Source organism: Aspergillus clavatus, genomic scaffold (genome assembly GCF_000002715.2).
Source record: "Aspergillus clavatus NRRL 1 1099423829802 genomic scaffold, whole genome shotgun sequence".
In the NCBI taxonomy this organism is placed as follows: Eukaryota; Fungi; Ascomycota; class Eurotiomycetes; order Eurotiales; family Aspergillaceae; genus Aspergillus; species Aspergillus clavatus.
The window spans coordinates 466462-493844 of record NW_001517097.1 but is presented as its reverse complement, the minus strand read 5'-3'; the positions used below and the strand labels follow the sequence as shown (position 1 = coordinate 493844).

General features: G+C 48.4%; 8 protein-coding genes across 8 annotated transcripts, besides 3 other annotated features; 6 read left to right on the top strand and 2 right to left on the bottom strand.

The window, feature by feature from the left end:
- Positions 1-238: 238 nt before the first annotated feature.
- Positions 239-1159, bottom strand: ACLA_034920 (40S ribosomal protein uS4; the record flags this gene model as incomplete). The annotated part of the gene is made up of 6 exons (XM_001270714.1): positions 239-416; positions 475-708; positions 771-869; positions 948-966; positions 1038-1075; positions 1146-1159. 6 exons carry the CDS (start codon positions 1157-1159, stop codon positions 239-241), a joined length of 582 nt encoding a protein of 193 aa, XP_001270715.1.
- A 262-nt stretch (positions 1160-1421) lies between these two features.
- Positions 1422-2154, top strand: ACLA_034910 (60S ribosomal protein eL21; the record flags this gene model as incomplete). Its single annotated transcript, XM_001270713.1, has 4 exons — positions 1422-1457; positions 1530-1597; positions 1668-1715; positions 1830-2154. The coding sequence occupies 4 exons, from the start codon at positions 1422-1424 to the stop codon at positions 2152-2154; spliced, it is 477 nt and encodes a 158-aa protein (XP_001270714.1).
- Positions 2155-2997: 843 nt separating this feature from the next.
- Positions 2998-4287, top strand: ACLA_034900 (putative mitochondrial carrier protein (Rim2); the record flags this gene model as incomplete). Its single annotated transcript, XM_001270712.1, has 3 exons — positions 2998-3167; positions 3241-4188; positions 4248-4287. 3 exons carry the CDS (start codon positions 2998-3000, stop codon positions 4285-4287), a joined length of 1158 nt encoding a protein of 385 aa, XP_001270713.1.
- Positions 4288-9232: 4945 nt separating this feature from the next.
- Positions 9233-9267: a microsatellite.
- Positions 9234-9267: a microsatellite.
- Positions 9267-9289: a microsatellite.
- A 1604-nt stretch (positions 9290-10893) lies between these two features.
- On the top strand, positions 10894-13649 carry ACLA_034890 (putative C2H2 zinc finger domain protein; the record flags this gene model as incomplete). Its single annotated transcript, XM_001270711.1, has 4 exons — positions 10894-11061; positions 11128-12434; positions 12998-13048; positions 13292-13649. The coding sequence occupies 4 exons, from the start codon at positions 10894-10896 to the stop codon at positions 13647-13649; spliced, it is 1884 nt and encodes a 627-aa protein (XP_001270712.1).
- A 619-nt stretch (positions 13650-14268) lies between these two features.
- Positions 14269-19866, top strand: ACLA_034880 (putative DEAD/DEAH box helicase; the record flags this gene model as incomplete). Its single annotated transcript, XM_001270710.1, has 6 exons — positions 14269-14413; positions 14478-14573; positions 14652-14977; positions 15041-16918; positions 16976-18213; positions 18264-19866. The coding sequence occupies 6 exons, from the start codon at positions 14269-14271 to the stop codon at positions 19864-19866; spliced, it is 5286 nt and encodes a 1761-aa protein (XP_001270711.1).
- A 1077-nt stretch (positions 19867-20943) lies between these two features.
- ACLA_034870 (WD40 repeat domain-containing protein) lies at positions 20944-23252 on the top strand (the record flags this gene model as incomplete). Its single annotated transcript, XM_001270709.1, has 6 exons — positions 20944-21148; positions 21220-21321; positions 21378-21724; positions 21791-22150; positions 22201-22972; positions 23032-23252. 6 exons carry the CDS (start codon positions 20944-20946, stop codon positions 23250-23252), a joined length of 2007 nt encoding a protein of 668 aa, XP_001270710.1.
- A 465-nt stretch (positions 23253-23717) lies between these two features.
- ACLA_034860 (translocon subunit SSS1) lies at positions 23718-24190 on the bottom strand (the record flags this gene model as incomplete). The annotated part of the gene is made up of 4 exons (XM_001270708.1): positions 23718-23758; positions 23829-23852; positions 23985-24047; positions 24106-24190. The coding sequence occupies 4 exons, from the start codon at positions 24188-24190 to the stop codon at positions 23718-23720; spliced, it is 213 nt and encodes a 70-aa protein (XP_001270709.1).
- Positions 24191-25358: 1168 nt separating this feature from the next.
- Positions 25359-26722, top strand: ACLA_034850 (RNA-binding protein; the record flags this gene model as incomplete). Its single annotated transcript, XM_001270707.1, has 3 exons — positions 25359-25828; positions 25899-26512; positions 26604-26722. The coding sequence occupies 3 exons, from the start codon at positions 25359-25361 to the stop codon at positions 26720-26722; spliced, it is 1203 nt and encodes a 400-aa protein (XP_001270708.1).
- Between the last annotated feature and the right edge of the window lie 661 nt (positions 26723-27383).

Genomic DNA, 27383 nt, shown 5'->3' with positions numbered 1-27383 from the left:
ACGGATATCCGGTGTTGGGGCATTTGAGGCATTATGTATATACGGCAAGTGTGAGATATACTCTTACGTGGTGAAAGATTTGACTTTGGGTCTCGGAATAGAGCCGCTAGGCCATTTGAATTCATTGACATGCACGATCATACAACATGATACGCTATGCTGCAGACACAATGGAACCCCGTGAGATTTTGGTTCCCAAAACGAGACCCGTCCGTACTCCTGACTTTTGATTAAACATTTACTCCTCATCCTCCTCACCCTCGTCACCCTCGCCACCAGCGGCAGCAGCAGCCTTCTTGCGCTGGACACGGCCAGGGCGGCCACCACCGTAGGGGGAGGTGAGAGCGAAGTCAATGTGCTTCTGGGAGTCCAGGCGGACCATGAAGGAAGGCACGTTGACGATCTGCTTGCCGACACTAGTGGAGAACGCCAATAAGTAAATAGTCTTAAAAGATGTTCTCAGGTGAAGCATACCGGATGTGACGCTGCTTGATCAGGACACGGGCGTGGTGGATGGACTTGGCGAGGCCGAGCTTGTAGACGCAGGTCTGCAGACGACGCTCCAAGAAGTCCTCGATGCGAAGGGCCAGGACGTAATCGAGCTTCAAGCGGGACTCATCGAGCACACCGATGCGGACCAGACGGCGAATCAAAGCATTACCTTCGAAAAGACGCTTGGGGTCCTTCTCGTCGAGGGTGAGAAGCTCACTGTATCAGGGATCGATTAGTCGTTGTTCCGATATGATTTCACCAGTTCAATGGGTGCATACCGAGCAGCACGACGGATCTTGGACAGGGTGAGCTGGACACGCCACACCTCACGCTTGTTGCGCAGGCCGTACTCGCCGACAGTCTTCAGTTCCGAGTCACTATCGACTACAGGTTAGGCATGGAACACACGACATAAACAGAAGCACGCTTCTGATCAGTGGCCGGAGAGTACTAACAGACGGGCCGACTCGAAAGCTGAACACAAGTTAGCGCTTGATCCGACTTTGACAATTTTTCCAATTCTGGATATCTTGGATTTTACTTACGACGACGGGGGACCTTGTAGGTCTTGGAGTAAACGCGACTGTAACGCAAAAATGGCGGTTAGAACGATGCGACATAATTTCAGCATTTCATCGCAGAGCTGTACTCACGGAGCGGGGGCCATGGCTGCTGATTCTGCGTTGTCGTGGGATTGTCGAACACACCAAACTTCACAAAAGCCGCGATGATGAGAAGTTGAAGGTTGAAGGAGATAGCTTAGCGAGGATCAAGTTGTGGGGCTAGACCCATTGTGGCTAGTGGGGTAGGGTTAGGGCTGGGAAGCACAACCAAGCATCTGAAGTCTACATCCTCACTAAGTGCGGCAGGACGAGGCACTTCTTCGTTGTCGACAATTTTTCAACACCAGCAACACCAACACCGCAGAAATGGGTCACTCCCACGGTTTGAGAGCAGGCACTCGCGTACGTTTGAACGACAGAATCTACCCGACGTTTTTTTTGCGGCCTCGAACGGAGCGCTGATGGTTGTTATAGTATGCCTTTAGCCGCAACTTCAAGGAGCACGGCCAGATCCATCTGTCGACCTACCTGAAGACCTACCGGTACGCCCAAAAAATTCGAGATACAACGGTGGAAAATTTGGAGAACAGGGTCTGATTAGTATGATTACAGGGTTGGCGATATCGTGGATGTCAAGGTCAACGGTGCCGTCCAGAAGGGGTCAGTACTTTCCCCTCCACCTGCTGCCATCACAAGGAGTTCGAAACGCGCGGATTATGTCGTGATTGTCGTTTGAAATCAGAGAAGAACGGTTTGCTGAGAATGATGAAACAGTATGCCCTACAAGGTCTACAACGGTAAGACCGGTGTCGTCTACAACGTTACCAAGTCCTCCGTCGGTGTCCTCCTCTACAAGGTCGTCGGCAACCGCTATCTCGAGAAGCGCATCAACATCCGCGTTGAGCACGTCAAGCACTCCCGTTCCCGCGAGGACTTCATCAAGCGTGTCAAGGAGAACGCCGCCAAGAAGCGCCAGGCCAAGGAGGAGGGTATCCACCTCCACCTGAAGAGACAGCCCGCCATGCCCCGTGAGGCTCACCTTGTCGAGGGTGTTGCCGCTGAGACCATCACCCCCATCCCTTACGACACCCACATCTAAACGAATGGATATGGTCGATGCGGTTGTTTGGTGTTTCTGGGTTTTTTCCATGTATGGGTGGACTTTGCATTGAGACGAAGCGATAAAAAAAATTAGGGTTCTCAGATGTTCTGGCACATCTTAAGCCTGTGCATAGATTCCCCTCAATGAAAGGAAAAAAGACAAATCTTTCGATTCCCTCCGAGAAACAGATGCGCCAGGCTATTTTGTCACGAATGCACGGTTTACCAAGGTTTCCCCGGCCTTTTGGCGTATGAAAAGTCCTGCATTGTCGGTAGCCCTTGATGGTACTACCTCCAATCAAACGCTTTGATTCCTTGTTTGGGAATTTCGTGCATATTAAGTCTATACTTGGAACCTTCGTAGTGGTATCCTGGCGGGAGGCAAGATGCGTCATGACCACGATTGACCCGCTATCCGGATACTTTGCCTTTACAACGTAGATCGGAAGCCGGCGTCGAATTCAACTAAATACCGGTAATTCAACCGCTCACCAGATTTCCTCCTTGGAATAATATTCTCAGAGCTCTATAGACGTTCCTGCATTAGTTGTAAAAGCGGCGACGGAAAAGATTTGCCAATCGGCAATGGCAGCTTGAGATCCGCCCAGATTCCGCCGAGCAAAAAATAAGCCATCCTCGAAAAATTGATCAAGAGCATCGGCACCTCCACGCTACACCCTCCTTATCTTAAGTCGGGGTTCATTCTACTAATTTGCTTATACGCCATTCTTGGAGCTTCGTATTTTCATGGTATCCGCGACTTCGGTTGATTCCAAGCTCCCGGCCCGAGACTGATCTTCCTGACTACACGCTCATCCCGATTATACCCCAGCTCTTGTTGATGCCTTTTTCAACCACTTCCCAAACCAGCTCTGCGCAGGCGCATCTGGGAAAAGGAGATGATATCGGTGAAGAACTCATGATACAGTCAAGGGAAACTGGTGAGGTTATACCGCAAGATAACGACAGGAACAGCCAGGCGAAGCCTTTTGCCCACTTTGTCGCTGGAGGGTACGATAACACTACTTTGTTCCATGGAGACTGATATTCAAGGCTTTGGAAGCTAATGATTATGACTCTGCAGCATTGGTGGAATGACAGCTGCTACGCTTACCTCCCCTCTCGATGTCTTGAAAACTCGACTACAATCCGACTTCTACCAAGCTCAGCTCAAGTCCCTTCGCGCCGCTCACCCGTTGCCACCATCCCATTCGATCGCTACACTTCCTCGAATCGCTTTGCTGCATTTCCAGGAAACGTTCCAGATCCTGCGCTCGATACATGTTCACGAGGGCTGGCGCGCCTTGTTCAAGGGTCTGGGACCTAATTTGATTGGAGTGGTTCCGGCCCGTGCCATCAATTTCTACGTCTACGGAAACGGGAAGCGAATACTGAGCGATTACTTCAACTATCGAGATGCCAGGGAAACACCTGTTGGCATTCATCTGGCAGCGGCCGCCGTCGCTGGCATTGCCACCGGAACAGCAACCAACCCCATCTGGCTGGTGAAGACACGCTTGCAGCTGGACAAGTCGAACGCTGAGCACGGCAAGGGCCGCCAATATAAGAACAGCTGGGACTGCATCAAGCAGACTGTGCGCCATGAGGGCATTCGCGGCCTGTACAAGGGCCTTTCGGCGTCCTACCTGGGAGTGACCGAGTCGACTCTGCAGTGGGTGATGTATGAGCAGATGAAGATGCACCTGGCGCGCAGGGAGGCGGTGAAACGTGCTGATCCCAACCACATCTACAATTTCTGGGATGATGTGGAGTTGTGGGGTGGCCGAATTTGCGCTGCTGGTTTGGCGAAGTTGATTGCTGCGGCTGCCACTTACCCACATGAAGTCGTGCGAACGAGGCTGAGGCAGGCGCCCACTGTGTCCGCCGGGGATGGCAAGGTCCAGATGAAGTACACGGGCCTGGTGCAGTGCTTCAAGACTGTGGCGAAGGAGGAAGGTATGGTTGGATTGTATGGCGGTCTTACACCGCACTTGTTGCGAGTTGTTCCGTCGGCCGCCATTATGTTCGGAATGTGAGTTTTCTTCCTTCATTCGTCCTCACGACCATCGGTTTCTGACATTCTTGGATTAGGTACGAGGTGATCCTGCGCCTCTTTGGAACGACGTCATAAACTCACTTGCCCATACCTCTGCCTCTCCACTGTCAAGCGCCATTCTAATCTTCTGTTTGAGCGTAAACTCTGTATCATATTACATCCCCCTCTGTTTCGGACGTCTTTTACTGATAGAAGGGTCAGCTGCATGTTCACGGCGCACTGTTTGGGTGATTGTTACTTTGGACTGGCGTCATTGCTCTTCCCTCATTGTTTGTTGATCTAATGTAAAGGCAGGGGATATGAACTCTGTATGTATCTATATGGCGGGATTGAATTTCAAGATAAAAGAGTACCTTGTAACAATAGAATAGTCGGCCATCACTGTGGTCTCTATCTCCTATCTCATTGCTGTTGAACTATGCAAGGAACCCCGTAGTTCCATACTTTTACATAAGCTACATGACAGTAATCTCCGCAATCTGACACGTCTCGCACATGCGTCTAAAGTCCCCCCTCAGATCAGCGAATCTTCTCTTTACTCAGCACTGAACATCCTGCCAGCCTTTCCCTCAAGACCCGGATACCTGGTACGGCATTCAGACGCTTTTCCTGTCGCGTAAGTTGTGTTGCGACGCCGCACACTTACAGGCAGTCAGGGACCCACTGCAGTACATATCTCGCGTAGGAAAATATGATACATCATTTGAACACAGCGAAACAGGGCACAATTAACACGTTTACCTACCAACTTCTGCAATTTAGAAGAACTATCTTAGTCTAATTTTGAATGACTCCGACCGGCTTTCCAGCAAAAAGGCTGGATTTCCCGTGCATTAAGCTAGCTTACATGATATATGCACGCAGCTTTTTATGGGATGACTTCTGTTTTGAAGGAGCAGCGTTAGCACTAAGATTAGTATGAAATTTGCCACCCAAGCGCCTTTGGGGCTTCTTTGGTCGTTGTACTGATTTAATCGCTAGCATCTCGAACGGTCATCCGAGCGCACGTCGTCGCAGCAGCAGCGCAGGTCATGACAACAAGGCTGTCCAGGTCCCTCATCTAGGAAACCAGCGGTGAGGAAGGGCACTGGCGCGGTTTCAAAGTGCGAAGGAGATGAGACGTTGGAGGATACTACGTACAGAATATCAGCATCTGACCCTGTTGACGACTGGGCAGGGGTGCCCGCGACGGTTGACGCTCATAGGCTGAGCTGACAGAATCTCGAGAAACCACCAGGTACCTGAGGTAACCGCTTCCTCACTGTTTAATCTAGTGCCGCTTTGATGTGTTCATTTGTTTAGGGCAAATAGGGATCTGAGATCTCCAACAGACAGAGTCAAACAACTGTCTGCGATGAGTGCTCCAATGTCTATACCGCCAGGGCAAAAGGGATCTATCGAGGAGCATGGAATGAGCTCTTGCCCATTGGCAAGTGCAAACTAACTAACGCCCAGTGCTTCGAAAGCACCCTCAGGAATTGACCAGTTGCTTTATCTAGCAGCAGGTACATGAGCCATTCTGATTGAGATCAGCATGCAGATTTACTTTACGATTTGGTAATTTACCAGTTCCTTCCATCTGAGCCATTGATGGCTAGCAGATGCTGGGCCTGATGGGCAACCTGTTGCCTGGGGCATTACCTCTAGGATGCCCCTTCTCTGGTGGGTTTGCCAGAGGATTTGATCTGGTGAAAGCCGACGTAACTTGCACCGGAACTTCTAAGGAGAAGACTGAGAGATAATGGACAATACTACATGTATAAAGACCTGATCCGCCCCTCGTCGTGAAGAAAGATTTATCAGATCAATAGGTAGCCTTCTCTCAACCTGATCATTCGTTGACTTTCCAAGATCTCACCTCAGGTATCTATACTTTCCGCCATCTTTTCTCATCGCCCATCTCACAAAGCTTTTACAAGAACCTGGTCAAAATGGCCAATCCAAGGTAGCCAGACTTATTTAATTCCTGGGTCTCCCACCTAGCATAGCTTACCGAGCCTGTTTGGTTTGGAGCTAATTGGTTCTTCTGAAGATACTCCCAGGAAATTGACCTTCAACATATCGGTTCCTGGACTGACGGGATCAACATTCCAGCCTCTACAACGCCGAACAGGAACCCACCGACTCGCTCAAGCGATACAGCCTCCGGCGAATCTCAAACTGGGAACTATATCCCGATGGAGCGGTTTCTGGGGCAGACCCCGAAAGAAGATTCTTGGACGCCGCTCGCGAGCCAACAAAAGCAAATCTATCGCTCGCGTGAACATAATACTTAAAATTTCTTTACACTCTATATTTCTATGTACCTGTCTCTTGGCTAATATCAGGGTCAGGTCAGAGACCTTGGTGTTTGTCGTTTTTCCTTCTTGTTTCTGGTTGGTCTAATGGTAAATTGTCCGGACCTCGCAAACATGTATACTAGATAATTGATGAGTTATTGATTTAAGCCTTGTGTTATCAATTGATATGTCTATCTTGAAACATAGCTTCGTCTTGCACCAAAACTGTCCCAGTGATACATCTCAGGAGGAGTTTGTCGAGCATCATCCACATCTTACCGCTCGTTCTGACAACTTGATCACCCAGCCTAGTAGTTGCATAGCTTTCCCTATTGACTCGGCGTTTGCACTGCCTCAGATCTTAATCATTCTGGACTTGATAATCCAGCCTTGGAACCAGTTTGGGCAGACATGCTTCTCGGCGAAGATCAGATGACTCCATTCCAGATTTCTCAGGATTGCTGAACGCCAAGGGGGAGGAATGGATATCTTGTATATTCATTAGTCGTCCAATCCTGGCTAATAACGGGGGATCATGATCTACGGAGCCGAATGATTGAGACTTCATGTATCTAATAACTGCGATCTTCCGCCGACGGTGGCTTGGCTTAAAAAGCCATCCTTGACATCATTATGGAGTAGTGATGATCTACTATGGACACACCGTGAAAGAATGGTGCGTGCTCGGGGATGAGTTCCCGAAGTCGTGGGTTCGTGACTGATGGAGCTTCTAGCCTTACACAGTAGATTGGAGTTACAGGGTCTTGTGACTTGTGGATCCGGTCAATGGTTTATATTAATATGTAAGTCGATATTCCTCCATGAGAGTATGTCTTGTACAACTTCACTTTGGTTGCCTGAGTCAAAATCCAACATCTAGAAGAATGGGATATGTACTTCTTCAGAGCTAGCCCCTTTTACAATGGGCTAGAGTGGAAAAGGAAAAGAAATGGAAGCGATGTACTTGTACTTCTGTGGTGTCTTGCGTACTCCTATGTCAACCAACTACGCTCATCCACAAAGAAAAAAAGAAAAGAAAAAGGGAAAAAGAAAAGAAAAGAGAACAGGAATATGATTAATTGGGGATTTCCCATTGACTTCTCAATCATCCCCAACGGTTGAGTTCAGGCATCCATCTCAATCTAAGAGTAAGGGCAACATAATAGTTTGTTTCAGCCTTGGTTTCCTTCTTCATTGACTTTGTTGACGGGAACCACTGTGACAATACAGATAATAGTGAAACATGGTTTTTTTTCTTTTTCTGTGGGATTGGAAAGTGACAACTGACAACAGCAGCTAGGTAATATTGATGGTACTCTGGATATAGAGCCTAACCTGCCCCATGCCCTGATCACATCCTTTCTTTACTAAAGTGACCATTCTAGTCTTATCCTCATTGACGCAATTGGGCTCATGTGACTCATGCATTTATATCAAAGCTTCTTGTGGCGGTTTGCGCATACACAGCAGTACTCCTTCATATTATTTTAGTTACCAAAAACTATATTCACAGCTTGCTCTTAGACCATACCAGATACCCTAACACAATTCATCAAGAGGGTCCAATAAGAAGCTTGGTAGTCAGTATTTGGAGCTGCATAGGTACTGTAGAGGCTTGATTCGTCCAGAATTTGCCCTGCTTGAACCCCGACCGAATCTAAATGGACAGAAACCAACCCCGAAAACTCTAGGCTTCTAGCACCACTGGCCTGGAACATCCGAAATTTAAATTCTCAAGGTGTCAGTCAGATGTGCATCCTTCCCAAGCTACCTTAAACGAAGCTTTTCAAGGTTACAAGTAGGAAATGTAAGGTCAAGCCCTCTTATCAATTATAGCCAACAACTAAGAGTCAGAAGTCCTCCGTAGAGCTATTCATTATTATCATCTCGAAGGATCCTCGTGATGGACATGCACGTGCGAACATGGGATCTTATTTACTCCATATTTAGTGTCGAGGATATTCGGTCTTTGAAAATCTGTAACAACTCGGTGCTTCCACCATTAAATTGGCCGATAGAGTTAAATCCCTGGAGACAGCCTAAGGATTGCTCAACCATATTTCGCTCCAAATCCTCTGTTGTTATAATATGCGTTAACATTATTTATTGGGATACAAGAACTAGTTAACTATAAACTATAAACTATATTACTACGTAGCTGACGATGTCGAGTGTGGGGCAGATGAATGATATTATGTGGATAAGATCAATAATAATATGAACTAAGGAGGAGTAAGTAGTAAGAACTCCTGAGTTAGGAGTTTTGATTCTTGGTCTTGACTTCTTGAGAGTACCTAGGATTCAGGAACGACCTAATTGGGAATAGTGGCTGGCGGGTCCTGGAGAGTGGGGAGTCGGGAACAGAGTCTTGGTACTCGGTAGTGAGACTGACAGTGACACCTACTTATCAATTATTACCGACCTTACCACAACGTCAGATCTCCCTGGGAGTCTACTTTGATAGCAATTCAAATCAAAACTTTCCAGGGGTGGTCAGGAAAAGACAGAAGGTGCATATCAAATGAGGCATGCAATATAAGAGTGGGATCATAATGGTTTGTTTGTATACTGAATCACTACTTGGGAGCTGGTCTAAAGCACTAGCCTCCTCTTGTGTGGCTTGGACAAGTGGACAACTCATCACTACTGTACAGTGTACCCAACTACTCAGTACTCACCCATTTTACCCTAGACCATTGATACCTCGTCTTCCTTGGAATTTGCGGGCTTCCTTCTTTTCTTCTCTCTCTCTCTCTCTCTCTCTCTCTCTCTCTCTTTATTTATTTATTTATTTATTTTTTAACTTAGATCTACTCCGTATGTGCTATTGATGTGATGCATTATGATCCATTCATGTTGGCAGTCATGATCAAACGGCAAACCTTCATAGTGGCTGTGCATGGTGGCTGTGCAGAATTATAGTGATGTGAATCGTTGGACATAATGGCGATAAGATAGATTTACCAGCCAAAGAAAATGCAGGGAAAACAAGATTGAAGCAAGGCAACTAGGTCGCCGAAAGGTTCTAAGCTCTAGCAGAGCTGCCCTCTTTTCCAAATGCAGGAATCCCCTCTATATGCCCCCAGTCTCAGTACAAACTACAACTGCATGAGCCTAGTCGATTATCATACACTGCCTGCAGTTCAACCCCGTGATAGTACTCAAGCAGCGTGACCGAAAAACCATTTTCTCCAAGCAATGATCGCAATGGATCCGAGACTGAGACATTGAGGAGCATAAACTCCTCGACGATCGACAATCGAGAGGGTTTGCCCTCTGATCCATAGGTAGATTAGGATTCGGAACATGATGAAGTCCTGGCCTGCTGGATCCGTGCATGCAAATAACATTTCTGCAAGAAGCCAGCACTCGTGACTGATTTAACTTATATTGCTCAAAGATCAATGGCGGTCGCAAGTTCTATTGTACTGTGTAGATAGGCCTACCCTACTATTAATCAGCACCTCCCTGCCAAGACTTTTACTGAGCTCACCTACTGTGTAAGTGAGCATCATCGGACAGCTGGTACCTAGATAGAAATCCAAGCATCTTACTGAGGGAAGGATGACTGACCCCTATGACAAGTTCCATGTTTTTCGCCACTTGAGGGAAGGAGTGAAATATACGACTACACTTGCTTGTCTGGATTGATGGAAACAGGTAAATACCGATTAGGATGGGTTGGAAAGCAACGGACATGCTCCTAGGCCTCCCGAGGTTGTACCTAAGTGATAAGGTACCATCCAGTTATGACCTCAGATCTATAGTGGAGTACTGTAAGTACTAAGTAGCCTACGGAGTAAGGGTGAGATCCATTCCACCTATTTCCGCAGATATCCAAATCCAATAACTCCGAACAATAGTAGTGGGGACCTTCCCAAGAACAATGCAGCCAATCATAGATAACTACTTTACTCCGTAGAGAACGACGGTACCAGGCTAGGTATCTTAATGTGTGCTCGGTCGACTATTAGTACTCTGACCACATCTCAATTGCCCTTCCCTCAGTCTCGATAGATGACTCGAATACACCACCTATTTTGTGAGCATGCTGGATTTTGCCCTGGCAAAATTAAATGCTCTGTCCATCACCTAGTGACAACATCTATCTCTTCATGACCTATACCTAGGTATAAAGCAGAGGGTCTGTCCTCATAATTTTGCTATCCTCCTCTGTCACTCCTGTTATATACTTGCCCAACACATGAGCGCTTTGTCAACTTTAGTATCTGCTATCTTTTCAGTCATTCTGCCTGCCAGCCTTGCTTATATAGCCGATCTTTTCTCATCCATTTCTTGTGCACTTACAAGCTGTCCTGTTCCTTGTTAGAATACTGCGATTCCAATAATCTCCTTTTCTATTTCAACTTAGATCTGTGTCTCTGCCTAAATACCTGAGATCATGGATTCATTCATTTTCAACCAAAATTTGCCCAACAAGTACCCTGAAAATTTTCCAGACCATATAAGTGATGACACGGAGAGCTCTCCTGGTGTACTTGACCGTGATGGACGCGTTCAGACACTTGAGAATTACCTTGTCCCGGGACCATTCTTTGACAACTTCTCGGTAAGTTGATCCCCCTAGGGACAATCGATAGACTCTATCAAGTTAGCCCGCTAATGTATTCTTAAGAATTATAGCAACTCTCCCGGCTACTCCCCTGTGACATTCTCAGCCGCCGCCAGCGTTTCTGGGGTCGCGCCGCCGGCCAACAACCAAGAGGATGTTCCGGGTGGGGACTTGACACCGGCTGGATCTGCATTGCTACAAAGTCAGCAATGGCAACCAACGGGAATCGTGGACCCAGGGCCCTCGCAGGTGCCGTTAGAGTCTTCGAATGCCTACTTAGACAATCTCGTGGAATTCCTTCTAATCAAGACTGCGTTCGAGTCAATAAGAGGATTGACTCAAGACATCTTGCCTCGACTTGATGACGAAGTCTCTTTGGGGAGCCTGAAGACTTTTCTGCAAGGCACGTTTTCGGCACTTGATGCCTCGATTCAAGGAAGACTTGACCAAATCGCTCCCACTCGGCCGGTCACAAGAGATAGATATCGCTGCAAACTTTGTGACACTCGCGCAGGAGCACGAGTATATCGGACTCTCGGCACTTTCAAGAGGCATGTAAGCCACACGCACAGGGCTGAACATATCTATCTTTGCCCTTTCAACCCATGTACCTTCAATAAATCGACTAGAAGGGACAAGTTTGGCCAACATTTGCCTCAGACACACAACTTTAGAGCATGGGACAAGAAGTTCCTCGATGGATGCCGGAAACCCTGCCCATCTCCTGCTTCATGTGATATATGTCACGCAGGAGTGAGCAGCTGGAAGAAGTGGTTTAAATGTGTTGCAAATCATTGTCGGTTGCCAATTGGAGCATATACGGCCACCAGTATAAGCCTGAGCAGAAGAGGTAGTGGCAGCAGCGGCGGAGATGGGTCTGAATCCGGCGATCAACAGCCATATGGAGGTAACGGGTTCAACGGTGTCGCGCCTGCATTCGGAGGTAATCACATGGGTGGAAATGAGAGTATTTACTTCAACGTCGGCCAACAATTTGGTTATTATCATGCCAGTCATTCTCAAAACAAGGTGCAAGCTCCACCTGGATGTGAGCCGTTGCATGGTGCTGATCTGCCCGCCGATTCTCATTTCGACTCGGCGTCAACTACTGGATCAGAAACAACAGACAGTCAGCTATCAGTCTTTCGTGCTACGGATCTCCGAAAACATCACTTCGGCCTGGTTTCAACATTGGAGCACTGTCCTTCAGCACTGGACAACTCCCGTGACTTGACACTGCAGCAGAAAAATTCTGAGCAGTCATCTGACCATTCCAACCGGAAGGATATCAAGCGCATACTGCCCACACCGAGGGATCGCAATCTCCAGAATGACTCGCCTCGAGATCTGGAAAGGTCGTTCAAAGTAAAGTGCAAGAACTGTGACCATGTTCTGGAAGGCTGCACCCGATGCGAGGCTTCTAAACGAGTTGTTCGCATATGTCATATTTGCGCAGGAGGAACACGCCAACAGATTCCCCGGCGTGGATCCTTGCATGACAGTGGAAGCCAATATCATGTGTGCAATTTGGGACCCGGAGTATCCGCTTCATCTGGAAAGTCGGTCGCGAAGACCTCACAAGCCCTACTAACCCACCCTTTCACAATGCTGTTCCGTAGGGATGGACACGAGTCCGGCTTGTGTACCAGCAAAAGTCTGTCACACAATCAGTCCATTTCCGTCTTTTCTTACACCGATCCTGAGGGAAAGGCTTTGTTGTTTACCATCTTCAAGAGATTCAATGATGGCCTTGTCAGTATTTTCACTGGCAGTCTTCCGATTCATGCAGATTGTCCTCCGCATGGCTACAAATTTGGCCAGGATATCATAACGATCTTGCATTCGCTTGAGACGGTCGAACTTTCTGTGTTCCCAGTGATGCTCATGTCGAAGGTATCTAGCCGATTTCATCGAACTTTATTGGGAAATATAGCCTCTCCGTCAACACCCTTTCCCGGAAAAGCGGGAAACTGGCCATTGACCAGTAAGTTCTACCTCACTCTGAATTCTTTCTTTCGAGCTACCACTAATCCGTCAATTTAGGAGTACAGCGCAATGCAGCCACCTTGCAAGCAGCGCAGAAAACGCCGCGTTGCTTTAGGACAGAAATTCGCGTGCAGCTTCTCGAAGGATCTCCTGACTCCACGAGCCCTAATTGCGCAGAAGCAACATCCCTCCCCAAAAAGAGACCTCACAAGCTACAAATGCGACTTCGAGTCATTGTCAGGTTGTTCAAATTGAAAACAACCATCGCGAATGCCCAGAATGCTCAGAATGCGCAGAATACCCAGACTGAGATCCAAAGACGTCAAATGGACAGTTCCACGGCCTCCGAAGTGATATTGGATTATCCTGATTCTTCTGAGATAATCTTCGATGTTCCAATTGTCGAGACGGAAGAGCCTTCAACCCTCTGGGATTCGCTCCAGAGCAACGCTAGATTCATCAAAAATCTCGTTTCATTAGCACGCAAACACTGCCAACTTGAAGCATATGATCTTCAGTCTTTTGATACACTTTTAGGTGATATCTTGCCGAGATTGCTAGACAGTTGGAACAACCCCGTTCGTACCATTACGCCATAATGAATGTTACGACCCTTTGTGGTATATGCCACCTCATTCCTCTTATGATAATAATAATCTTCGTCCTCTCTTTTGTTTTGTTTTTCTGCTGAAGAACAGCTTTCTGGAATTATTTACCTCTTTTTCATGATCTATCTCTTCCTGATTCAGAGGTTATGTGTTTAATAAGTGGATGAAGTAGCCTTTTCTGAATACTAATGATCGATTATTCTCAACACATCAAACCAAGTTTAGAAATGTTATGATCTGTTTCTGCATTAGAAGCCCTCAGATGCCTTCATAGAAAGCAATAGATGCGGCAAAATCTATCCTAGGAGATGAGCAACGAATTGTTCTATTGTATGATACTGTTTCTTCTACAATCGGCCTCCTGCAGAACAGAGAGACAGTCAACTGGCTCATGTTTTCCAGAGCGCGTACCTAAGGATAACCACGACCTATCAAGCTCCCCAGTGAATGCAACTTGACTCTGCCGCAAATCCCAGCAGGGCAACCAACAAACAGTATCCAACTTACAGCCTCGCCTCATGGTCTATTCTACTTAAAGCTTGCCCCTCATCTGCCTTCGTTCCTCTTCTTTCTTCTACTGCACTTTCGCTTCCCCTTTTCAGATGTCACAATGAACGACATGAGAGGCTGGTATTCTGGTCTCAGCGCCCAGGTCCTGGATCTGGTAGCCGATTACGCAGGGCAGGAGCTGTTTTGTCTGGACGGCGACTCCCTCGTGCTTCAGTGCCTCGACGACCCCGCTCTGGACTTTACCTGTATGTTTTCCTTCTGTTTCTAGGTAGGGTTTATCGTTGCACTTGATGACCGAGATGTTTGCAGCTGGATTCCAGCTTTTGCAGGCAGTATGGAACGTGGAGAGATTCCTCGCGAAGTTACTGGCGACCAAGTGTCGATTCCACATCGTGTTCTTTGATGGTAAGTACTCTCATTCATAGTCAAGCCTGTGCTGAGAGAGTGTGGGTGTGTCTATAGCTGACTATCCACCTCGTTTAGAGAATCGAGAGCTTCCCGCCTGCGCAGCTACTCAAGACATCCATCAGTGCAAGTATCGACTGGCGAGGGAGGTGATCTACCAACATCTCAAGATCCAGGTGCAGGCTCGATTTCCGGACCTCTTGGTCCGCCGGTTCACGTCCGTGGCTGCTCGAGAGTTTAAAGAATATGTTCAGACCTACAGCGTGTATTTTGTTATGTGTCATAATGGAGTGCTGCAGGGGAAGGAAGAGTTACTTGATGAAACACTTCTTATGATCTGCAACATGATGGCTCTTGGACTGGACGTGGCGGTCATGAATGAGATCGAATGGAGAGATAGCAAGGTTTGCGTCCTGTTTTTCAATTGACTGAAGAAAGGTCTACTCTAAGGCTTTCATGGATACTAGATCCTCACCAGAGTGGTTCGAGCGAGTTCCTCAACGCGTCCGTTGATCGACATCGAAACGAAGAACACAAGAAAAGAGATACCATACTTGGCTAGATGCAAGTCTGAGCTACAGTCCATTGCAAAAGCGAAGCAAAACGGAGAAGGATTGCCAATGACAGCCAGAGAGACGCTGACCATGGTCGTCATCTCGGCTCTGGCTACCGGGGAACAGGATCAAGCGCTGAGGCAAATGTTGGCTGTCTTACTACTGCATCTTGCTTGCCTAACCCAGCTATCTCTGCAGCAAAGGAGACTAACGATCCTTGAAGTTCCTAATAAGGAGATATACAACACATTCATGGACAAGTTCTGTCTCACTGCGACTGCTCTTCTCCAAACAAGCGAATGGGACAATCTCCGTATCAATGACAATACGAATGATCTGCATGATCTCATTGATGGAAGGCTTCTAAAGTCCTGCGCTGCACTCAGTATTGATGACAAGGTGACTCCCCTGATCAGCTTGCTTGGCGGTGGCTGGGATACGGTCCGTGACTGCTTCAACCATGTCAATGAAAATGGTGGGCCGGGGACGTTCTTCTCGCCAGACTATCAGAGGATAACCTCATTGCAAATTAGCGACTGTTCCACAGGTGAAGAAGACGATAAAGCTGACTTTTCCCTGTTGCCGTTTGAACATCCAATATTCGACAAGCATTTAGCCAGTGTTCGCGTCAAAGTCCTTAGTGACAATGAAGATGAATGCCCAGAGCCAAGCTTCGAAGACAGGACGCACTGGCATACTCGACGACCACTTGGGTCTGACCGCAGAAAGCTTCCCCAGAAACCAATAACCAAATGGAACAATCCTGCGAGATGGAATCAGAAGAGGGTCAGCGAGTTCACCAAATATGCGGCGAGCCTTACCAATGCCAAGGGTACTTCGCTGGAACCAGAGTCGATTTTCTCTTCAGAATGTCAACCACAGAAGGCTAAATCATCAATCAAGGGAGAACTTGTGAAACAGGAGAACGCAAGAAACGCGTCTGAGGCAAACGAATCTACTTACCGAGAGTGGTTGAAAGGAAGAATATCGGAGCTGCGAAAGTTTGACACCTCTCGCCAAGTGAAGGAGATCAGGGCTACCATTCTAGGCAATCATGACGCCGCCAAAGTAGCGTTCCTGGAGCCAGAAGTTCGCCTGTACCTATTGTCACTGCTTCTGCTCCAGTGGCAGAGCATAAAACCCGCTCAAAGCGAGGATAAATGTCTTGCGGCAGCAAGAGAAGTCTGGAACGAGATCAGAATCCTTCGCCACCTAATCAACCGCATGACTGCAAAGGAACATCGCATGTTCCAAAAGATATGCCTGAAACTGAATATCCCGGGCCTACCATTGCCCGCGTCGTCTTTACTCAAAGTGAAACTGTGTTTTGATTTTGACATCGAGGCCATTAAGCCCCGACAGCTGGGTGAGCCTCTCGACTTCCAAGCCTTCCAGCTGCTCCATTGCGGTCCTATGATGGATCGTCAAATAGGTGCTCTGCCGGACAGGCGTGTCCAGTTTGTGCCGGATGAATGGCAACGGCAAGTACTTGATGAGCTTGACAAGGAGCACAGCATATTCGTCGTGGCTCCAACCAGCGCAGGAAAGACATTCATTAGCTTCTATGCCATGAAAAAAATCCTGCAGGAAGACAATGACGGAGTCCTGGTGTATGTTGCCCCGACAAAAGCATTGGTCAATCAGATTGCCGCAGAAATCCACGCACGGTTTAGGAAGTCATACCCTGACCGATCTCATAAGACTGTTTGGGCCATTCATACCCGCGATATTCGCATCAACGATCCCATGAAATGCCAGATCCTGGTAACCGTTCCCCATCTCCTCCAGATTGTAAGTACAGCGCCCCCGTCTCTACACTAGCGTGTCACAGCTGATTTCCATTCCCAGATGCTTTTGTCGCCGTTCAATGCCACCACATGGGCTCCCAGAGTCAAATGCATCATCTTCGATGAAATTCATTCAATCGGCCACACTGATGAGGGACTCGTTTGGGAACAACTCTTGCTACTCGCTCCATGTAGGATCATCGCTCTTTCCGCAACGGTGGGAAATCCCGCCGAATTTGCGGATTGGCTTGAGTCGACACAAAGCAACCTGGATATCCCTATGAAGCTCATTCAGCATAGCCAACGCTACTCAGATCTCCGAAAATACTTCTATACTCCCGCCTCTAATTTCTCTTTTAAAGGTCTCTCCGAGGCTGGGAAGAAAGGAATCCTTGAATCTCAATCTATCGAAGGCTTGGAACCACTTCACCCAATCACTAGCATTCTCAGCAAGCAGCGGCAGGTGCCTGAGGATCTCTCTTTAGAGCCAAGAGATTGTTACATGTTATGGAAATCCATGTCAAGACATTCGTCGACTGAGTTTCCTGTGTCAGAATCACTGGATCCGAAGGTCGTGTTTTCGTCATTGATTCAGCGGGGCGATGTGCATGTATGGGAGGCTCGACTGAAGGAAGCCCTATCGACTTGGATGCAATATGACAATTCCCCCTTCGAAAAGGTGCGGAGCGAGCTAGAGACTACCTTTGCAACTGCGAAAGAGACCAAGCACACGGAGACCCGCGAAATATCGCTCTGCGAGGATGTCCGTTATGATGCCCAATCGATGAGAATGAAGCTTTGTACCACTGTTTTCCCGCTACTTGTTGGTTTGCATCACCAGAATGCGCTTCCTGCTTTGCTCTTTAACTATGAGCGAACAACATGCGAAGAAATCGCAATCGCGACACTTCAGCGCTTAGTCAAGGCCGAAGAAAAGTACAAAAGCAGCGCACAGTGGAAGGAAGAGTTGGCCAGATATGAGGAAGACAAGAAACTTAAGCAGAAAATGGCCCGGGTCGAAGCAAGTAAAAAGAAGGGAAAGGGTCGCAAACAGCCACACGCTGAAGACGAGGGTACTGCAAATGAGATCGATGATGATAACAGTTTTTTCGAACGATTTGATCCAGAACGACCGTTGGAGCAATTCTCATTTGCCAGGACTCGACAGTGGGCTTGGGATGATCTCCTGAAGGAAATTGAAAGAATGAAAAGACACAAAGTGAATCCTTTGCTCCTCGAAGCACTAAAAAGAGGGGTGGGTGTCCATCATGCTGGGCTAAATCGTCGGTATCGTCAGTGGTATGAGAAACCCTTCCTCGATTTTGAACCCCTTTTAATTCTCGTCATAGTGTTGAAAGGCTGTTCCGGGCAGGATTTCTTCGCGTGGTTGTGGCAACTGGGACGCTGGCTTTGGGTATCAACATGCCCTGCTCGACTGTGGTGTTTTGTGGAGATAGTGTCTACTTGACTGCACTGAACTTCCGTCAAGCTGCTGGTCGAGCAGGTCGTCGTGGCTTTGACATTTTGGGGAATGTCATCTTTCATGGTATTCCACGTCACAAAGCAAACCAATTGATCAGTTCGCGGCTGCCCGATCTGAGTGGCCATTTTCCTATCACAACGAGTCTCGTGCTCCGGCTTTGCATCCTTCACCACAATTCCAAGGGTTCAGCATATGCCAATCGCGCGATCAATTCACTGCTGTCCCAGCCGCGATTCAACTTCGGAAGCGCTGAGTCGAAGGAGAAGGTCCTACACCATCTCCGTTTCTCTATTGAGTATCTCAGGCGCCAGGGTTTGCTTGGGAGCCACGGTGAGCCAATTAGACTGGCTTCAAGCGTGGCTCACCTGTACCATACTGAGAACAGCGCCTTCTCATTCCATGCTTTGCTCCGAGCAGGGTACTTCGAGGCACTCCACGAGCAGTATCGAAACAACAGAGAGGAAAAACTGAGAACGCTGATTCTCGTATTAGCGCATTTGTTTGGAAGAAACTCCCTTGGTCAACGATATGGAGAACTCCTCGAGCGTAAGAAAGAGTTGAAATCTCCATCGATCGTCATGCTTCCATCTATGCCAACAAATGCTGCTGAGGCACTTCGAGCTCACAACAAAAGCATCCTAAGAACGTATACTTCATATGTCGCAACCTTCGTGGACCAGCACCTAAGCGAGCCAGAGCGCGAGTTGCCGCTCAGTAAGCTACCAGTCGGGGGCATGGGGAGCCACGAGCTCAGTCAAGGGTTGGGGGCGCTCGCGGCAAACCGATCGCGTTCCGCATTTGTTGGGCTATCCGGGCACAATGACCAATTTGAGACCATAGAGGATCTGTGCAATACCGTGCGGTCAGGCGTGTTCCTGGAAGAGAGCGTGATACCACATCTTGATATCTACCCGGAAGGAGGTATGGCACCACTGAATGCTTACCTATACGACTTTTTCTGCCACGGATCTGTGGAACCTCTTGAGGTTGCAAACCGTATTTCACGTTCGGATGTCTGGTTTCTGCTCAACGATTTTTCTCTCATCCTTGCTACGATACTTGTTTCTCTGGAAACTTATCTAGATCCCAGCCGACAAGCGCGTCCGTTTCTGGATGACCTATCCGATATGAATGATCCGCTATTGTCTGATTCGGAAGATGATGAAGAGGGAGCATTGGATGCTCGGCAGGGTGCTCAACACGCAAAGCCAAAGGAAACTGCTACCAGAGCTTTAAGTAAGCCAGGAAAGTCGCCTCAGGCTGCTAAACCGTCGTCCAAGAATATTACGCCTGAGAATTGGGACGATGATTTGGATGACACCGAGGCTTCTGCAAAACGGGATAGTGGCCCCGAGCTTCCTAGTAACGAGTACAAGTGGCAAGCTCCGATGGTGTCAATGGAGGTTCTGTCTGCGTTCAAGGAGCTGAAGGAGGAGTTTGACGAGAAGTTCCATGCTATTTTTGCATAAAGCTGGTTCTAGACTCGAGTTGGGAGTTGGGAAGGTGAGACAATTTGTTTGAGATCCATTTGTTCCTGACCAATTTGTTGTGTATCGGTCTTCTCTTCGCTCTGCTTGTGTCCTATTTGATTTGTCACTGTTGGTTATGTGCGTCACGTTAAATGTTGGAATATAAGTATTAAGTCGAAGCTTCCAAAATGTCTAGCAATCATGACAAGCAGCGCAAAAAAGAAGAGCAGTGTCCAGACCCTCTCCCACCAGCATTTGGTGTGGACAAAGATGTCCGATGGATAAAGATATCCGTGGTCTTCAGATTGGGCACCCTGTACCTGAACCATCTCGTAGTATAGGGCAGTATACTAGGTCCGTTCAGGCAGCTATGCACCACAGTGTTCACTGTCCCGAAAGAATAATTTACATGCGCCCCCGAGTCACGCATAACGGTGATCAGCAGAGCAGGACTAGGGATTTTTTGTAAAGTGCGCCCCTAGCCTCGTTCGCGTCCTGTATGTACACATTGCACCTACAGGCAGCGCCCGGCAAGATTTGAACCAGGGCGACTTCGGTGGGTAACAACAGTAGTAGCACTTCCACTCCGCTTGGCCAACAAGGCGTCTGGACATGGTTTTGTCCCGCGTATTGTTTGAGTCGGAGGTCACTACGGAGCAGTAAATGATTCAATGTGGGAAATTGATCTCAGATATTCCCCGCTTGTGCGAGTAACATGATTTTTTTTCCCCAGTTATGTGATAGAAAGATAGTACTGGCCCTTTGAATAATGTGCCAGTGTGGTGTCCAGTGTCAGAAAGAATTGACAAAGTGATTCCAGGTCACTACTCTGGAGTACTCCGTACTTACCGAGTACTTCGCTTCGGGGATAGGAGTTAAGAGATCGGAGAGTGGAGAGTCGGATGACATAACCGGGATACGGCGGCGCTATCGATAAGCAACAATAACCACAATCAGCATGAATGCTCTTGAACTTGTCATGCATTGATCTCTCATTGCTTGAGCTTTCTGCAACATTGGCATGATACACAGCGCTGTGGATTCAGCTGTACTAGCTTCCTACATACATTGCTGACTATGAATTCAGCCGGTCCGCCATCTGGCGCCGACCAGGCGGGAGAGTCTCCGCCTCGGCGAGCCTCTGGAACGATGTGGCACCCGGCCAGAGAGTGGCTCGAGGAGGATGAGGATGAAGAGGATATGGATTTCGAACCCGAATCTGAGATCTCAGAGTATAGGGATGAGTTTGGGGATGAAGATGAAGACGATGATGGTCAATTTGGTACGGTCCCCTGTTCGACTTCCTTATCTATCATCCCAGAAAACTAATCCTCGTTTGTCGTCATCTGGAAGACCCTGAGCTACATCTGGGAAATATACATATTGAGTTCGCCATGGAAGATCCTGATCAAGAGGACAATGGCGGGGAAGGCCAAGGGGGGCGACATACTCGAGGTACCATGGACCACCCAATCCTGCTTGGAGGTGTTTGCGCTGATTCACGCTGGCAGTATCGGCTGCTCGATTGTTGAATCTGTTGGCTTCCAATGGGCTACGGCACATTCTTCAATATGATGGGTGGCGAGGGACGAGACGAGGTGATGAGGACGAAGATGATGACCAATTCGGCTTCTTGCGATATCGAAGAAGGGCCCGTCGCTCCGGGTCTGATCATCTACCGAAGGTTCCAAGCGCTGAGGGTACAGAACTCATGGGATCCGGCGACTTCGGAGACAATCCGTACTACGTCGACGAGCTGAAGAAGCGTAAACAAACTCTCGCGACGAAGATCATGTGGAGGGAATTGGGCATCGATGTGCCTGGGAGGCGAAGGATGGCCGTCCAGTCAACTGCGCAAGTGAGTGATCTAAGCTGAAATGTCGCAGAGATGTGTGCTGCCTGCTAACGTTCTCTACCCTCATAGGATTTGATACCTGGCTCCGCTGCGGATAAAATCATCCACTACGACTCACGGTGTTACTCAGGCCAATTCTCCGACGACGGTAACTTCTTCTTCAGCTGTGCGCAGGATTTCAAAGTCCGAATGTACGATACGTCGAACCCGTACGAGTGGAAATACTACAAGACTGTCGATTATCCTTTCGGCCAGTGGACCATTACCGATGCAACTTTAAGTCCAGACAACAAATTCCTGGCGTACAGTTCAATTCGACCACTTGTTTGCCTTGCACCGACTGACCCAGCTGATCAATCCGAACCGTCTGTTCTGGATCTATCCTCAGGACGAGCAGGGCGGGGTCCTTACGATAGCTCGCACACTGGTGTAAGCTTACTAATGATACGGCATTTGTGTAATTGCTGACAGAGATCCAGATATGGTCCATCCGCTTTTCGGGAGATGGACGGGAACTCGTTGCTGGCAGGTCCGATAACGCCGTCATTGTGTATGACATCGAAACCCGGCAGTCCGTTTTGAGGCTGCAAAATCATGAAGACGATGTGAATGCTGTTTGCTTTGGTGACAAGTCCTCGCCGCATATTCTTTACTCTGGCTCAGACGACTCGACCATTCGCGTCTGGGACCGCCGCTCCATGGCGGATGGCCGCGAAGCCGGGGCGTTCATTGGCCATACCGAAGGTATCACCTATGTGGACAGCAAGGGGGATGGCCGATATGTTCTCTCCAATGGGAAGGACCAGGCCATGAAATTGTGGGATCTGAGGAAGATGATGACCACCGCGAAGCTGGACGCAATCGATATCAACAACTACACCACTGGTTATGATTACAGATTCGAACCGTATCCCGAGGATTATTACGAACCCCATCCCCACGACTGCTCCGTCGTCACTTTCCGAGGCCATCGGGTCCTGAAAACGTTGATTCGCTGCCATTTCTCCCCTCCCGGAAGCACGAACTCGCGGTATGTCTATAGCGGCAGTGAAGATGGTAAGGTATATGTTTATAACCTGGACGCGACTCTCGCTGGGGTTATTGATGTTGGACTTGCTACGATCAATTCGAGACCGCGTGATACCGACATCTTTACTACTACGTATGAGATCAGGAGCAGGGGTGGCGAGATGATGTGGAAGACCTGCGTTCGAGATGCAAGTTGGCATCCGAGCGCTCCAGTAATGGCCGGTACGTTCATCCCTATTCCACCCAATGAGCCTTTGACACACGGACTGATTGGACTCTAGCCACATCCTGGAACGGCTGGGGCATGTCATCAGGCACTTGCAGTGTGCACAGCTGGAATGACGGAGTCGGTGACGATGAGGGCATCCCGTCAATCGGGAAGAGCTACGATTCCAAGCTGAACTACGTGCCGGAATTCAACCAGTACCGAGAGAACCAAGTGAGAAGTCGGCCTGTCGGAAGGAGTCCGTTGGATGAAGAACTTGCATATGAATTGTGGTGATTTGCACATAAAAGCAGGATCTCGATGCATCTCTCTTTGGCGGTTTTTGCTTCCCTTTTGGAGTGTTTGTTATCGAATATACAGGTGAGCTAAGTACATAGCAATTGTCATTAGCATGGAAATACCAAGCCGGTAAATGACAACCCATCTGTTCCGGAGATATAAAAAAAATTGTATTTGCCTTTGAAGGCTCCTGGAAAGTCTCGTAACGAAGAAAGTGGTATTTATACAGAAAACAATGCAAGGCCATGATCACTCCACGACGATCACTTGCCAAGTCCCAATCGCATACTCGAATAATGGCGCTCCATTGCCAGAGGTATTTCGACTTGCGCAAGGATCTTGGTTCTTCACATATAAGGACTCGGCCAGATCCTACTGACGCGCGATAACTCCATGAATCATTGTCAGGACAACCCCCTGCGACACCCGTTTCACATTGCGATTCGAATTGTTGTGGTGAGATCAAGCGCCACCGACAAGGATGTTGTTGACCGGAATGTGTACTGGAGAAAAGCACGGTCAGCACGCCCTATCGCTCGTCTGTCGCATGTTCATGTTCATATGATCACTCACTTAACTTGATGAAGTACCCAATGGCTATCCTAGAAGTTAGCATCTGTTGCAAAGAGTAGCCGGAAGAGAGTAAAGGGCAAGATAAACTCACCACCCTACAAGAAGTTAGCACCATTCATCTCAGTTAAATTCAAGCGCAATGTGGCCGGAATACACATACCATGATAATGAAGCCCATGCCTACAGCCTGGCTGATCTTGATGAATTCACGCTTGTCGGCTGTACAGATGTTAGATCAAATTCGGTGCCGGATTGAAACCGAGGCAATTCGACATACGCTTGGTGCACTTGCGAACGAACAGCATGCCATCGCGAAGAAAGTCGCGAGGAATATCAGCGAGTTCCTGAATGGTATCGGACATGGTGATGTGTGTAGGAGGCGACGAGGCGTGAAAGAGAGAAAGGAGAACGGTGAATTGATTAAAATAAGGGGAGTCAAGGCAATTGATATAGAAATAGAAAAAAAAGAAAAAAGAAGATGAAGACGGAGTTGAAGAGAGAGAGGGTATCAAGGAATGAGAGAAGTGTCAGGACTCAGGAGCAATCACCACGATGCTTAATCGACAGATCATTCCTAACAGGAGAGCTGGCCTTCTGGGGTCCGGATTTATGGTTCCGCCGGTCCGTGGGGAGTCAGCTCCACCAGCTCCGTCGAGATCGAAGCTCTTGCTCCCTCTTGTTATCGCCATCGACGCGCTTCACCCGATCCTCCATCAGACACGTCTCACAAGGGATAGTTAATCCCGTCTTCCTCTAAACATTACGCTTCTTTCTTGCTTTCATATCTAGATTCTTCGAAATCTCGACGTTGACGGCATCATTCCAGGAGACCCAAACTAGGCGGAGATCCTGCGGACTGCGCCAGTGTTGACGGCCTCTTCACTGAACTTACTAACACCTCTGATCTATTAGCCCACTGACACCCCTTCGTTCTTTTGTCTCAAGTTTATACCATACTCGTGTTCTAGCACAAGCCCTGCCTGGCTGTGGCAGCGGAAACTCTGCGCGGCGCCGCAATAATCTGTGGATTATCTTCATATTCGTCTCTTGTATCCTCAAGACTTCTGATACCTATTTTGCCTGTACTTGGAACTCAAACTCAAGAGAGAAGTGAGAGGACTGCCTGCGCCCTTTGTCTCCATTTCGGAGCTGTCACCCCTACGGACTGGTGGAAACTTTGTTCCTTTTTGAAGCTGTGTTCGCTTCGGATTGTACGTATTATCGAGCCTTCTTCTTATTGTGTTACGCTCGTGCGCCTTGTTCTTTCCACTCGCTTTATACGCGCTCCCTTGACTCTGATCAGAGCTTTGCACTGCGTCCCGGTTCCGCTTCTTGAGGACAGCTCGTTTTACTCTTTAGGACACCCACTTGAAATGAACGTTCTCTTTTCTTTGCTAATCAGTGACCTGTGTGCGCAGACATGTACTTCCATTGACTCATCGAGACTGAGAAAGAGAAACAAAGATTGTATATTTGTCCAGCCAAAGCTATCGAGGTTTATCTTGATATCCCGATCTATTTCTAAACACGATGGCCACTGAGGATGATAATTTCGATATTGACATCTATGGTGACGGCGGTGGTTACAACGCCAACGACCAAGGGGATTATGGCAAGCATGAAGACACGGAGCTTATCCTAGATGCTCCGGATCAAACACAAAACGGCGGTGCCGGCCAGGGCAACAGCGCTACGAACCAAGGAGCTCAACAAGGGGCCGGAGAGGGCGCTGGTGCTAATGGGGGACCCGTAACACAGGGACAAGATGCTCACCAACAAGAATCAACTCATGAAACTCCCGCACCCCAACAAGGTGTAAAGCGCAAAGAACACGACGATCGCCCGTCAGATCCTGACGCTACAACCGCTCTACTCATCTCGGACTTGTATTGGTGGACTACCGATGACGACATTCGTGGCTGGATCAACGAAGCTGGGTGCGAAGATGAACTCAAGGATGTAACATTCAGTGAGCACAAGGTCAACGGTAAAAGCAAAGGGTAGGCCTGTTGTTTCCCTCTACGTTGCGCGTATTCTGCTGTGCTAACCCATTGCATCGCCACAACACAGCCAAGCATTCATTGAATTCACCACACTTCAAGCCGCGACGGCATCAAAGCATAAGATTGAGAACCTGAATCTGGCCGGCCAAGGCGGCCGCAAGTACATGATTCACTACACAAATCCTCACACAAACCCGTTCCGCACGCTTCCGAAGGATGCTCCCATGCGCAAGGACAACCAAGCGCGCTCCCTTTCGGGAGGATTCAACTCACCGAACCAGAACATGAACTTTGGCATGAATAACATGGGTGGGGGCTTCCGTGGTGGACGCGGAGGTTTCAGCAACCGTGGCGGCATGAATAACATGGGAGGCTTCGGCGGTAGGGGCAACTTCCAGAACACGATGGGCAATTTCCAGGGCGGCCCCATGGTAGGAGGTTTCCAGGGAAATCCCATGGGTGGGATGCAGAACTATGGCTTCAACAATCGTGGTAATATGATGGGCGGTGGTGGCATGCGCGGCGGGCCCGGCGGTATGCGTGGTCGCGGTGGTGGCATGACTGGACCGAATATGATGGGCATGCCCGCCATGAACCCCATGGGAGGTATGGGCATGAACCCGATGTCTGGTGGGATGAACCCGATGATGGGCGGAATGGGCGGAAACATGGCTATGCAAGGTACGTCTGATTCCCGTTGAGGTCTTCGCAGCTCTTTCCTACCGTGGATGATGGGAAAAAGGGTGCATTTCCTGACCATGTCTTGTGCCAGATACAGGCGGGTTCCAAGGCCCCAATCCAGCTTTCAACCAGGGCTTCTTCCCCCAGAACCAGGGAGTCAACGACGGATCATGGAATCCACATGGCGCAAAGCGCAGTCGGCAGGAGTAAGGCATCCCTTCTCGGGCAGTGGGTTTTCTTATATTTTTAGCTTTGGATCACGGTTCTTCCTGCGTGGCATCCGATTTTCTCAATTGAGCTCTTCTGTACCAAAGTCTCCTTTATAGCTTTCTCATTTGCACTGGGCTGTCTGTTTTTCCATCCTTATCATTGACTGTTTGTTCTAACCGGGTATCTGGGAATCTGGCTTTTGAGTTTCCGCGGGTTTGCAAACTTCTCCTCCAGGTGTATTAGACAAATTGAATGTGTTTCATTTCTTTTTCAACATGTCTTACTTGCCCGGCGTTCTACGTACCTTTTTTTTTCTAGCCTGTGATTTTGGCCCATGTGCTATCAGCTCCCACAAACCGGAGGCATGTGCATTCCTCCTGGTATTTTTCCCCAACGCAGTTTTGACACAAATATGAGACGATCTGTGAAAAAAGATATTGCCAAGCTGCTATCGCATAGCATTCATATCGTGTCTACAAATCTTACTGAGTTACTTGATACTAGTATGTATTTACTACTCCGTACTGGAGGTGGTAGGTACCTAGGTAGTAGTATCTTATAGTAGCACGTGATTTTCCCAATTCGGCCAATCAAAATGGCGTATCACTGATCTCACAACTACATACCGTGACCCTTCGAAAGAAGGACTCATTCACTCGTC